Here is a 15,139-nt window from a genome sequence, read left to right as displayed (position 1 = left end):
TCCCTCTCTGCAATGGAGAAATGCTAATAGTCTTGCACTAAGCACAGAAAGCTTGAGCGCTCCAGTATTACCACTACATGACAACAAGCAACCCAGCCAACCATGTCCCTGTAGAGAGCAGATAGCACTACAGTCATACACTGGAGCTAACAGTAAATCACCCTAATGGTGTCCCAATACAAAGCTATCAGCAGGTGTTGGGTAGGAAGCAGGGCATTCGAAAAGTTAATGCTGACACGAGTGACTGATGATAGAGGAGCTTGTACAGGAGGATAGAGGTTTCTGAGCGCTACTATAGCTACAATATAAGCTTTCTAAATGTAAAAACTACAAAAACATCTAATAGCTAAAAATAAAAGCTGTTGACAAACGTAGTCAGCCATTCATCCAACATCTGCACACCCAGGCACTTTACACTTTACAACAGAATAAATCAAGACATGCTGATGTGTATGTGATGGTGTGTTGGAAGAGTTGATCTGACAAGCACCTCTTACGTTTATTCGCGCCTGGTAGGAAACTGTCCCAGCCGAGTTGTTGCAGATGCAGCGATATACCCCCCCATCAGGCACCTGGGTCTGGCTAATGTTGAGATGACTGAGCACATGGCCCTCTGCATTGTTGTAGTGGGAGATGCGGTGGCGGCTGTCACGTACCACGGGTTCGTCATCCAGAGTCCACGTTATCCTGGGCTCCGGTGTACCCTTCACCGTGCACGACAGTGACACAAACTCATTGATGTTGTAGACTTTCTCACTGAATGAAGCCAGAATCTTGGGAGTGCCATCTGGGCAGTGGAGGGAGACACACATGGCAATGTACATTTTATCATTCTACATTCATTGTTGTCATAATAGATAGGGCTGTAAAATTTGTTCTAATGAAAAAGAAATGTGTCTGTGACAAACAGTTCAAGGTTAATGAAAGGGGCGGGATTAATGTACACACACACCAATGAAACTCTCTGCTTGGTTCAAAGATGCCTTCCACAAGATGTGAGGCCTTTTTGGCAGTGTAAATTTGTGTTACAACAACTTCCTGTTTAATTTCAAATCATGCATTGTGACCTCCATCAATCTTCACAATCTTCACAATAAAAGACCATCAAAGTCTTAAGGCTTCTCCACGAGGAGGAGCACATTAAAGGCCCAGACCAGTATTACAACATCAGCCACCTAGCTTACATAAACCAGGTTTACCAAAATTGCATTATTTTCCATTTGTTTGTTTGTTTACATTTTGTAAAATTACAGAATGTTCCTGAAAATGTTTGTCATGGTTAGTTAAAAGTCACGTCTTCGTTAAAATCTTCCGTCTAGCTCAAATTCCAGTTAGAAATTCAGTTCTTGTAAGGAACTCTTTTTCTAACATTCAGCCCAACGGCTCTCTTGGCTCTGTTGTGATTGACAGGTCGTAATAAAATATGCCAACATTCATTCAAAGCTTCATTTGAAAATCTCAATAAAAGCTTCAAATGTTAAACAATGGTGCAGCCCAACAATAGATCCTTCTTAAAACGAGAATCTATTCAGAAATGTTTTCAATGCAATCAATCCATATCCGATGTATAAAAAGCAGAATCAGAATTTAAAGCTGATTAAAACAGGGCTTTTTTCTGGCTCCACAGCATCATTGATTATCAATATTCTCCTTACATTGGTGTGGTCATGGGAGGCAGCCACTGCAGCAACCCAGCTTGTGTAACATTACGCCAGCCACTTTCAGAAAATCGAAAAGCTGAGCTGTACTGCAGCACTCAATAGCACACACAGTCTGAGATGAACATGGAAAACACAGACACACTGAATTCACACATGTACACTAATACATGTACATCAACCAACAAATAAAGGTTATACATTTAGAGTACTGTATGTCTGCTCCCACCCACACATCTCCAGTAAGATCAATGTGAATACTAACCTTCCAGTATAACTTGAACAAAGTCTTGGGCAGACATCTTGCCCTGTCTGGCGAAACACTGATAGGCTCCTCCGTCGCTCTTGGCCATCCCAGCCATGACCAGGTTCTCCCTGTTGTGGCCTGTCATACGAACGCTGTTAGTGGGGTAGATGAGCTCTCCGTTTCGGTACCAGGACAACTGGTACTCCTTGGAGCCGGTTACAGTGCAGGACAGTGAAACCTGGCTTCCCACGCTGCCCTTCACCTTCCGCGGACTCACCACGACCTTCAGGGGTTCTGAAAGTTAGTTAAGTAAGAGTTCAGTAACTGTTGGTAACAGAGGACTTTGTTTTACAAAAACATTATTTCTTCGCCAGTGAAAGGATAAAAATGCTACACGTCACTCCTTAAAAATCAGAAAATTTGCAGCTAAAAATCAACCCTAGTGACTTACCCCCAGCCCATGGTTACTGACCTTTTACCAGCAGCCTGCCAATCACCTCAGCATTTCCGTAGCCATTCCACACCTCACACACATATGTCCCTGTGTCGCTGGGCTGGGCTCTCTCTATCAGCAGGCCTGTCACACTCTGTCTGAAGCGAGTGTCGGGCTCCAGTGGCCGGTTGTCCTTTAGCCAGCGGTATTTGGGTGCAGGGTGACCTGAGGCCTTGCAGGGCAACTCCACTCGGTGGGATGCCATCACCTCACGACGCTCGAAGCTGTCCAGGATGTGGGGTGCTGAGTTGGTGGGGTCTGCATGGGGGATATAGACTCTTACTTGTTGACCAGGTTTCTTTTGTTGTCACTTTCGGAACAATTTCCAAATACAATTTCTGATGCATATCAGGTAATAGAGGGAGTTTAAACTTGAATGATTTTCAAGTCTCAACATGATTGTTTTTTCATATAAAATGTAATTTCCTCTATACAAATTCCCTTTTTCATGAGGTGTTGATATATCAGACAACAACAAAGACTCAACTTAAACTTAATTGCCATGTTTAATCTTGATTTAGGCAAATGCCCTCAAACTTGCGGGAGCACAGTGATTTACCGCCCTCTCGGATATCTCCTATCATCGCGCAGAGGAGTTCGGCCTATGCAAATGACTCGTTACGTAACGAATGGAGCTGAATCTGAACAGCCGTTTTACCAGTGGGTGGGCTGCACAGACCATGCAGGAATCGCTTGTTTTCCTCATTCTGGGAGTTGGAAGGCTCATGGAGGACCAGTTTATAGGTGTAGAGAACAGAAAAAACATGTTTTTCATAATATGGGACCTTTAAAGAACTCATTATATCCTACTGTCCTGCTAGAGCACTATGCTCTCAGAATAAAGGGTTACTTGACATTCTTAAAGTCTCCAAAAGTAGAGCGGGTGGCAGAGCTTTCAGCCATCAAGCTCTTGTTCTGTGGAACCATCTTCTGGTTCTGGTTCGGGAGGCAGACCCATATTTAAGAGTAGGTAGGGTTGCCAAAAAATTGATACATAGAATAATAATCAAAATTAGTATCGGATTCGATACTAACTTGCAAAAGTATGGATATTTTTGCTGCAGTGCCATCTCCGCCTCCTTCAGTTGACACGCAACTTCACTTAGCAGCGCTACAGACAGACTACAGGCTACAGCTCCGCCCCTTATTAGCAGAACAGCTGAACACATGAACTAGTTCACAAAGATAACTCTGAGCTGACTGAACACAGCTAGCGCTGCTGATGGAAGGCCTTCGCTACCAGTTTTAGTAGATTACAAGCAAAAGAGCAGTTTGGAAGTATTTAGCAGTCTAACGACCAGGCAAAGGCTAAGTATGTACAAACCGATATGCTAACAATGCTAAAGTGGAGGAGATGAAGTCGAGTAGCACAACAAACGTGGTGAAGCATCTTAAAGACGACACCCCAGTCTTTATGGGGAACTTAGAGAGTCAGTAAAGCTCCTGTTTCAAGTATTAAACATTTAAATCCGTTAAGTTATCATCAAGCTAGCAGCTAATAATAAACAGTAATGTTAATGGTGGAGCTAGGGTACCGTCATCAGTCCTGTCCAATTAACTTTAAGAGATGTTTAACAGGATAAAGTCAACCTGCAACAAGACAGAACCAGTAGCAGCCTGCTCTACCAGCTCTATTTGACCAGCAACGACGATATGATAATATGATCAAGTCACCAGAAACACAGAACATTAACAGGACTCTAGCTGAATACAATAGCATGGACCAGATCCCTGTTTACACTGTGGAGAAACCTGCTTCCAAACAACTTATTCACCAACTCAATCCATGGTGGAATCCTTTTGTTCACAGAAATCCCTGAGCTATACACAAATTAAATATAAATATAAAAATTCTAAGAAATTCTAGTATTGTGACAACCTAAACCTTTCCTCTTTGACAATGCTTATAGTTAGGGCTGGCATCATTGACTGCTTTCTGGTCCACGGCATCATGTTGGAGATAGATCCATCTCAATTCATCTCAAAATCTGTCCCTTTAAATGGTTTGGGGTAAGTGTGGGCATGATCTGCCCAAATCCATCCCCGCAAACTGTGTTGCCACAGTTCTGGTGACCTTAATCACATGTCGTCTCCTCTTCAATTGATGTGCTTTTCCTCTCACTCTTCATTCTATTCACAATATCTAGATCTATTCTGACAAGTAGAGATTTATTCTATATGGTCCTCTGTCACTTTGCACTAAACCAACCAAAATCAACAGTGAAAGTAAAAGCTAAATGAAACCAAAAGAGGGTTTCATGCGTCTTCGTGTCTTTAGAGGTTGCAAGGACACATATTGTCAACTGTTTAATTTAGCCCTATCTGCCAAAAATGAGGTTCCCATACAACCACACTGTGAATACATTTCTAGGGAAAATATATTGTCCTGGATTAAGTTTGATTTTCATACGGCCTGCAACCATGAAAAAAATACATTCCCTCTGAATGTAATTGAGAGTTCTGTTTAGTTGTATGGAAACATATTTTAGTAGGAGACAGACTTGGTCATTAGCAGTAAAGAATAGAATAAAATAAAATAAAGCTACATGTGAGGACATGATGTTGTTCCTCCATTGCTGATGCATAATTTGAATGGTGTGCAGAATGGTGTTGGTCTTACCTGAGACAATGAGGCGGGCACTATTGCTCTGTCTGGTCTCCCCTGTGTACCGATGGCGAGTCATACACCTGTAGTTGTACAGCCCGTCTTCCATTTGCACATCCAGGATATACAGGGCTCCCGTAGATGTGATGAGAAACCGTGACACTGCAAAAATAAATATATAAAAAATAAATATATAAAACATCAAGTCACCGCATATTATTGATATATGGTGCAATTTTAAACAGTGACAGCACAAGTCTAAATGTAACAATGAAACCAAAGTAATATTCAAAATTAACTTGACCATTGTTAGTGACTCTGGGCCAATCACCAGCAAACATGTCTCCTTGATGTGATTTGTAAACTATTGTATATTGCCTCTGGTCAATCAGTAGATTGTTGAACATTCTGAAAAAAACATTTCTAGCTTGCAGATTCTCTACAAATCTTTGAGACGTTGACTGAATTTCGTCCATCATTTTATTAGTCCCGACTGACTCTAAAATACTAAAAGCTGGTGCACGTTAAGCATGAATTAATATAATCTTTGGATCTGATTTGACTTTGTGTATTTACATTATTCTAATCAGTTTAACTTTTTCAAAACATTTCAATATTAGATATAATCATATGCTCTCCTGCCATAATTTGCCACACTGCCTCTATTAGCTCACAGAGGACTGGAGTAGATCATGAAGCATGTACTAAATCAAAGATCGTTTTGAATCAAAAATAGTTTTGAATCAAAGATCGTTTTGAATCAAAAATAGTTTTGAATCAAAAAACGTTTTGAATCAAAAATCGCTTCTGAATCGAATCGTGACCTCAAGAATTGGAATTGAATCGTGAGTCACTCAAAGATTCCCACCCCTATCTATTATAATACACCAGCAGCATTTCCATTACAGACATCCTCGAAACAAAATGATTCCCACTGATGAAGGCACACAAATCGGGACCAAACAGTAACACAAATGTGCCATGACAACACCTCGTATTGATCATAAACTGTATTTACAGTAAAAACTGATGTCACCTATTGATTTATGGATGACAGTTTTGAAGCCTCAAATTTGACATTGTGGCCATCACCATCTTGTTTTTTTACAACCAGTACGGATTCAGATGTTGGGGTTAAGTAACACCGTACAACCAGAGGCGTTGCCCCCTGATGGTCATTAGAAAGAATGCAAGTTTAAGGCACTTTCGTATTGGATTTACAAGTGGAGGTTACCACCTGGCTTTGACGCATAACAGGTCCCCACAACCAATCAGTGTAATCCTGAATATGCCCACAGGATGAAATGCACCGTCTCCCTGTTGTGGTGTCTAAAACACTGAATGTGAGGAACAGACAAGGGATCAGTTGCCTTCAGATTTCATCGCAGGAGACAAGCATTTTATAACAAATAATATTCTACAGTCACATCTTGTGTATTTATTCGTATGCACTGGAATCACTACCATACACATTCTAAAAGAAGGCAATACAGAAAATCCAATTTTGAGGTCTCTTAGCAAATATTTGCAAGTCAAGTGAGGAACGTAGTCGCCAAACATCTGCTGCAGCCCATTTATCTAAGCGCTGCTCTGAGGTGCTGTGACAAGGCTGTGTGTTGTGTAGCAGAGTAACACTGCTCGTTATCATGTAGTTCATCTCTCTCTCTCTCTCTCTCTCTCTCTCTCTCTCTCTCTCTCTCTCTGTCTCTCTCGGGGGAAACTTTCTCTCTCACTCTCTCTGTATCTCTTTTTTCCTCTGCTTCAGCAAAAGTGCAGGCAGCTAGGGATCACAGAGTACTTTGATAAGGCATGGCTGCGCAGGTCAGAGGTGCTAATATCATGCTAATGTTATGCTAATTTGTGTGAACACATGGCAGTAGAGAGAGGTGGTGAGTGTTTATGAGGAGTGATGTTTTCTGTAGCTGGTGGCTGCCGCGGTATTTTCTTGTCACAGATGATGGAGAAGCCGATCTGGGACAGGGATCAAATGGGGCCGCCATAAGGTTGCGGATTCTGGCAATATGGGTTGAGATATCATGATGCTGACTTTATGGGGTGTTGAATTACTCTCATTTAGTCCTGTCAGCACAGTTCAACCCAGATTAAGGCTGTTGGTACAAGCCCCTTGCACAGTGCATGCATTGTATTAAAGGTTCTGCATGTGCAACATCTCAGCAATACATCAATCTTTATTAGTTGGTCACTACTAGCCTCTACATTCATCAGCACACATGCATTTTGGGGAAACAAAATCCTTGAGATTATTACAGTGCTCACAGAGTAAATGACAGAAAATGACTTCCAACATGTTTACAGATACGGGCTGCATGGTGGGTTTAGATGTTCTCAGATGTTCACAGATTATAGTTGTGGTGCAATAAGAAAAGATGAATGAGAGGACAGGGAGAAAACAGAGAAGGAGAGGGAGGAATACACAGAGGAGTGTGCTGAGCATGCTATCGTGAGCAAGTGATGACCTAGTTAGATTTGATATCCTGAAGGGGTTTTTCAGCTTGTGGTTGAGGAATTCCAGCGTGTGACCGACAACCAGTGGTAAGAGGGGGGGTAGCGTGTCTGTAGTCCTTAATCATATAACCATAGAGACAAGCAAGAATATTATCAAATTTGAATTTTGTTGGTTGCTGTTAATTTTCAAGGAAGGAAACAAATCAGAGATAGTAGTTATCAAAGGAAACAGGCGAGCAGGCTGTCTCTTTCCTTTCCCCATCTTCTTCCTCCTTGTTCCCCTCTGAAGGTTGTCTGGCATCAAATGTTGACAAGGCAGGCTTATGAATGAGAGGAGCTTTCATTAGAACAGACTGGCTGTCACTGTGACAAAAGGCCAGAGTTGGGTGAGGGGAGTATGCCTGCATTTTAAATGCACGTTATAACAATTTCTCACTGAGTAGAAAGGAGTTAATTCAGAGGATGACATGCAGGCCTATTATTCATATGGGAAACATTGGCAATTTGCACTATTATTACAGAGTAATATGCTTTGAAGCCAGGTATAGTTTGGGACAAGGAATATGGAATTGTATTATTTGTATTGCTTTGCTTGTCTGTATGTTACAGTTAGAGCTAGAACCAGGAGACGGTTAGCTTAGCCTAGCATTAATAGAAGCAGGGAAACAGCTAAAAGAATCTGCCTACAAGCATCTGTAAATGGACCTGCATTTCTCTACCGCTTTTTTAGTCGTTTCGACTACTCAAGGTGCTTCACACTTCATTCAGTCTGTTTATCTGTTCACACACATTCATGCACTGATGGGAGAGGAGCCGGATGCAACTCGGTCTAAATGTCAAACTTGACAATTAAAGAAAGTTTAAACCTTGATAATGACTACTTCCTGAAAACCTACACAACTTCTGGCTGCTTTCTGACGCCCACTGTAGTGTCCAACCAATCCCCCCCGATAGAATGTTAATATCTAACTGAAAAATGTTTATATATCATCGTGAGGTTCTGAGCGAAAGCCGACCCCTCATTAGCTGATCCTTAACCATTTACTGACTAGATTAGTGCCTTGCATGCGCTGCACAGACAGCTTAAATCCCAAAACCCAAAACGTCACGATGTTCCACGTGCAGCCACTCTCCCAGTAAGTCTCCATTGCATCAATTAGTTTAGCTGCGATGTTGTCGGCTGTGTGTCTGCCTATTAAACCCTGTCAGGGTTTCTGCTAGTGTAAAACTGGGACTGGCTGGCATGACCATGACGTTGAACGTTACACAACAGGGAAAGAAACCAGGAAGGCCAGTGCAGCAGCACGGCATACACCCAATGGGCAGAGAGTATATCGCCTATTTTTAGCAGGTTGTCCCGTGTTTAAAAAAGCTGCATACACATGCTCATTTTGGTGGGAAAAGGGTATAAGTGTATATTTGTGAAACTATGGCTTCACTTCATCCCAGGTGGCTTGATGGGCTACTTCCCTTCCATGGGCCGCACAGCTGCTTTGGCATCGATGGTGCCACAAACACAAGTCTCTTTCTGTGGATCCGCACTCAATAGCTTCAATTAATCCCCATACAAGCCACACCGAGTCTGCAAGAAGACTCTTTGTTCATTCAGGTGGGGATTTTTTGCAGTTTTTCACTGAAACCTAAATTGCTTCTGAGACATAATGGAAACAGTGAGAAAAGGGTGAATCATGTCCATATTACAATGCGATTGTAAAACTCTCCACCAAGGACAGTTTGCACTGCTGTGGATGTGTCAGTGTGTGACAAGTACTAAGAGAGTTCCAATAACATGGCATTAAGCACTTTGACCTACGCTTGCTGGGAGACCATCTGCCCCCAAAACAGCTGAAAGTAACCTCGGTTGCCTGAGTCATTTCAATATTCTATAATTGAGACATGAGTGGAGGAAAGATGAGATGGGGGGAGGGAGAGAAGAGATAGAGGGAGCAAGCAGCAGAGAGAGAGAGACAGAGAGAAATAAGGATCAAGGGGGAAAGAGTGCCTCTGGGATACAACCACTCTCTGTCATCTAAAATGACTTACAAATTAGCTTACAGCTATGCACTCCCAGTGAATGAAAAAGACACAATTCATATGATAATTCAGATCATGGCTAGAAGGGCAATTATCAAAATAGGTGTCAGCCGAGTCTGTCTGACAGATCTCAACAGGAACCGTCTACCTCTGTCTGTTTCTTACCCCGTCGACCATTTTCTTCAAAGCAAATATGCTTTTTCAAAAGCAGACACCGTACACACGATGTAAAGTTATTGTGACAATGACGAAAAAAGAACATACCTAAACCAAACACTGACTTGGGTATACTTATATATCAATGCAATATGCTGTTAAAAACATGGTATAATACTGATTATTTGATCTGCTGCCCTTGAATGCCTCAACCTCTGACTCTGAGGAACTTTGCATGGTTTCACCTATCAACACTGGACTGGACACCACTTAAAGACTTATCCTTAAAAAACATGAAGTCAGCTAAACAATGCAGATAAAAACTGCTTCCTCATCACTCTGCTGGCATTACCCCCACTGTGCAACTGTCTTGGAGTGTATTAGTGAGTGGAGTGTGGTCCCTCGAGATAGCTGGGGCCCATGATGTCACAGTGACCTTGGCCAGTAAAAAAACAAAAAAAAACAGCTTAACAGTAACAAAGCAACACCTGTCTGCATCTATGAAACAAAGCTTCTTGAGGTGGTAAATACATAGAAACAGAGTGTGTTGGGTGATTTGGTGTATGAAAATGCATCTTAACAAGGTCTTTAAACTTGAACAATAATCAGACATGTAAAACAAACATGTGTTATTTCTTACAATCAAGAAATAGAAGAAAGCGTGTCAGTGGATGAATTTCACTCACATTTCCTACAACAAAAGTAATGATTTCTTTTTAAATACTGCATGTAATGTATGCATGTCATCTACTTTTTCTTATATGACAATATTTGTGTAAAAAACTAAAATAATATCTCACCAAATAATGAAGGAGCAACTTGCCACTAAAATGAGAATAGCTGGTCTGCCTTAAGGGATTAATGTGTAATACAGTTCTGTTTAAAAATATCTTTGAAATACGTTTTAAAAAATTGCTGATGCTAAGGCCTAGTGGAGCGTCTGTCTCTTTTTAATTACTTGAAACTGTGGCATTATTTCTTACTATGGAAATGTGACAGTGACTGGCAGGGATTCATAATAAGTGTCTGATGAGCCCAGGAGGCCGGAGCTGTAATGAGGGAGGTCAGAGTTATTGGCAGAGTGACTCCAGTTTGATCAGCTGGGATAAGCATCTCTATGGAGAGGGGGATCCCACCAATTTGGAGCCCATCTAATAAAAATAATTTGTCATATTTACAGGAGGCACACTGACAGCTGCTGCTGTTGGCATGGCAACACATGGGCCACCATTCGCTTACCAAGCATTATTCCCAGTAGTAACTGGTGGAGAGGTGGAAACACACACAGATAAACAGTCCAATGTCTGTCCAAATGTTTCAAAGCTTAAACACATGGAATACAAATATGTATAAAGAGGTGATTCAGCCAAATCTATGCTACTATTAGTTATATTTATATACGTTATATATTATTTAGTTATATTTTAGTTAGTTATATATTATCATTATAAACAAATACATTGTGCTAAAATGCATATTATAGCAATTTCACTATGCATATTATTATTATTCAATGTTTGTATAATTGTATTGTTATTTCTCTGTTCAAACAACATCTACTGCATGTAGATGTTGTTCTTCCTCGTGTTTCACCCTTTTTTTCCTCTGATAAAGGTTTTTTTTTTCTGGACTTTTTTCCATGAATCCCTTTTTGCAGTACATCGGGCCCCCATACGTACACAGACACATGATTAGGGTACGGAAACACACACCTGAACCAAGCACCTACCCTAATTTCTCATCACACCAGGACTACAAACTTGAAGCAGCCAATCTGGGTCTAAACCTCATCGGCTTGCAGAGAGTTGAGTCAGGGAAGAAGGCTGAGATGTGTTATTGCCATTGCTAATCAGCAGCAGCATCCCTGTGCTCATTAACTAGACACATGCTAGCCTGAGGCTAACAGCCTCATATGTCAACCACAGATAAAGATGTCATCTTCTGCTTGACTGAATAAACCGCTATTAAAACTAGATGCAAATGGACGTTGAATGATATTTAAATCAGGAGGCAACGGGGAAGCTTAAACCCTGAGGCGCTTGGCCTCAGCGTTGCCCCACATTCATCCGTCGTGTTAAAAGCAAGAGAGAGTTTAGATATTGTCTGTCTTCAGAGAGTTGTTCTAAAGACACTATGAAACAATACAAAGAAGGAGACGAATAACAAATCAGTTATGATACATGATAAGTTATTTATTTATGCCATAATAAAATGAAAGCCCACACACACACACACACTGCTCCCTTATCTATGTTCTCTACCGACACCAAAAACCACATAGATGCAACCTGCTGTCTGCAGACAAACAAGGTACGCACCCTTAGAACCTGCACCACTTTTTAAAATGTTTTTGGAGCCTCCTCTTGGTGTGACCTACAGAGACATGCTAAAGGGACACAAATATGAGAGCCACAGTGGTGGCTGTGTAACAATGGTGACAATTCTTGAAAAAAAATTTAAATAATGCAGAGATATAATTTTTGTTTCTTTCTTTTTTATGCATCCTTAAAAACCTGCTTCAAATTTGACCACAACAATAACAACAACACAACTCTGCTATTTACAGCTCTGTCGGAAGTTCAAGTGTGTGAATCTAGTTTCTGCTAATGAGTCGCTAGCTTCAAGCAGAGATGAACCACAGTGGACGGAGCAACAGAATCCATTTCATCAAATAGAAAGAGAATGTAACAATGGACAGAGGAAGAATGGGTTTATTTGGACAGGACACTCTGTTCTTCACCATCCAGCTGTGTGAGCACTTGTTTCTACCAGACAAATGTTTGTCTGCTGAAGTCAAAATTTCGGAGGGAAATCTCCATCACAATAGCTTTCAAATCTCTGCCTGTGTTTTCTTTCATCAGAGTGTGTGGTGTAATTAGCCAGTACTGGAGTCCAGCTAGTAAACCCCCGATGGTTGTGTGTTTACAACGCTATCAATGGCCTGTCTCTGGCCAACACTAAGTGAACCAGTGTTGAGCCTCAGCTGTATCATCATGAATATTCATCTCTCTGTCAGTGAGAACATCTATGTGGATATGAACTGCACTGGCAGGCATTAAGGAAGCTATTACTATCTACTCAATCACAATCTGCCACTTTGTCTGGATGATAAATTAAGCTGACAACAATTCTACTTATCGCCAAACGCAAAACAAAACAGCTTTTGTTTTTGGAGCGAGAGCAGAACAGAGCCTGTTGCCTGTCTTCAGAGAGCAGGTTAAGGTTATCTTTCTCACTATTTGGTTTGTTTACACACACACACACACACACACACACACACACACACACACACACACACACACACACACACACACACACACACATACACGCCATGCTTCCCCTTTCATGCTTGATGGATTGAAGGAAAAAAGAGAAAAGCTAGAATATCCAAGCACACAAGGGCAATTTTCAATACAAACACATGTGTTTTTCATGCAAATGTTCACATCGCAATGTGGTTGTTAATTACATTCCCTCAGCGATGACAAGATAACCCTTCAAGCCCTTACTAAACTGAGATTACCTGAGTGTAAAAGAGTTGCTCCCATAGTACCTTCCCTTGGGACCTTGTGGCACCATATTCCCACTTATGGAAAAGGACTTAAATACAGTGCTCATTGGTGTTTCATGTTAATTTGCGGTGGCAAGTGGAGCAGGCGATGCTGCTCTGTGACTAAAGCAGAGGGGGCAAGAGGAGGATTAGATAATCAAACAGTTTGCCACTTTAAATAATCTCTGGCTCCTCTGGGGGAAGTGAGACTTAAAGCCACAGCCCTTCTGATTTAATTGTCTGATTTCCCCGTCATTATGGTGGAGGGCCTCAGTAATTCAGGCTTATTAAAAATTCAGGAGTCACACTAAGGAGGGGAGGGATGGAGGGAACGGCAGGAGAAAGATGAAGGTAGAGAGGATTCAGAGAAAGGAGTGGGAGGAAGTTGTGGCCTACGTACACTGCTTTACAAATATTCAGAGATTAATATTTTGATCCCAATGAAAGAATAACTTGTTTATTAAGGAGGCCTCTACAGGGAATGGTGATTTCTGGGCATGTTCCAAACACCGTCAAGGCACTACTGACTCATTATGTCATTATAGCTGTTGCCTGGTTTCCTGTAAAAACTACTTTAATAAAGAGTGAGGTATAATCCCCTCCATAATCTGGAACCCTCCAGTTGAGACTGCTGGCTAGTTAACACTGAAGCTAACATTAACGCAATTGGTATTTATTTATTTTAAACATTTCAAACATCACAGCATTTAAAATAGTGTCTTTGTTGAATATATTTGTGTGTTCACATGATTTTAACATCAATCTACTTTATTATTGTAACAAAGTGACCCCATAAAAGCAGTAAATGGAGGACATTAGGTTCTGTCATCTCGTAATGATCAACAAAGAAGATCTTAAAAAGCATGTTAAGGTTAATATAAAATAGAAATAGAAATTTATTTTAGTCAAATTGCCAAAAAAAGCATTCATGTATTGATGTCAGTTGACAGACTTCACTGAACCTTCTGATATACTTTCATTGGAGCTCTCCATAGTGCTGAACTAAAACAGCAGAACAACTAAAACCGAAGGCTGGAACGACCTTGAAAACAAATGAATCAATGCGAAACAGACTGTTAGATTAAGCATTAGAGGTAATTTAAAGACAATTTAATTCACAAATTGAAAACAAATCTGACTCTATTAAACTGACAGCACTGATGTATTCATGGATCAAACCATTATTTTACTTACTAATGGGACTAGTATAAAATAAAAACAGAAATCCCCTCTGACCACTGTGCTGTGGGTATGTAGGTCCATAAATGAAAAGACTACAAAGCACATTATAGTGATTATGTAGAAGGAAGTGAAGAGACAAAGTGCAGCTCTCTAATGAGTCACCCTGTTTGATCATGGCCTGGAGCTGCAGCCTCCATCCACAACAACAGAAACATCTTGACATGACTTTTCCTCTTATATTCCATAAAAGAACATTTTTTTGAAATGAGTCTGCCAAAAGAGGCAGATTGTTTTACTAACCTGAAATACAAATCAGCTTGTTTAAATCGGTTGAGCATTATTCTGATACAGTAGTGATTTACCTAGTGTATAAGGTATAAAGGTATATAGTATAATATATACTAGTGTTAACATAGTGTATAAGGTATAAAGGTATATAGTATAATATATACTAGTGTTAACATAGTGTATAAGGTATAAAGGTATATAGTATAATATATACTAATGCTTTACCTAGTGTATAAGGTATAAAGTTATAGAGTATAATATATACTAATGCATATATGGTAAAAAGGGCTAATGTATAACATATACTAATGCTTTACCTAGTGTATAAGGTAAAAAGGTATATAGTATAATATGTATTAGTGCTTAATATAGTGTATAAAGGTATATTGTATGTTATATACTAGTCCTTTACGTAGTGTATATGGCATAAAGGTATATATTATAATATATACTAATACTT

General features: G+C 40.4%; 1 protein-coding gene across 2 annotated transcripts in view; it reads right to left on the bottom strand.

Annotated features, from left to right (window-relative positions):
• dscama (Down syndrome cell adhesion molecule a) overlaps window positions 1-15,139 on the bottom strand; it is a 66,848-nt gene that overhangs the window by 26,835 nt on the left and 24,874 nt on the right. Inside the window, exons 3-6 of one of the 2 annotated variants that reach the window (XM_084029139.1) lie at window positions 5,019-5,165; window positions 2,378-2,656; window positions 1,924-2,199; window positions 491-787 (exon numbers count right to left, since the gene is read on the bottom strand). In XM_084029139.1, the coding sequence (XP_083885265.1) occupies window positions 491-787; window positions 1,924-2,199; window positions 2,378-2,656; window positions 5,019-5,165 (999 nt within the window). Of the gene's footprint in view, window positions 1-490; window positions 788-1,923; window positions 2,200-2,377; window positions 2,657-5,018; window positions 5,166-15,139 lie in introns of those variants that run through there. The other variant, XM_084029140.1, reaches the window with a different exon arrangement.

Source organism: Eutrigla gurnardus (genome assembly GCF_963514095.1).
Source record: "Eutrigla gurnardus genome assembly, chromosome: 15".
Lineage (NCBI taxonomy): Eukaryota > Metazoa > Chordata > Actinopteri > Perciformes > Triglidae > Eutrigla > Eutrigla gurnardus.
This window is presented reverse-complemented; position numbering and strand designations above follow the sequence as displayed.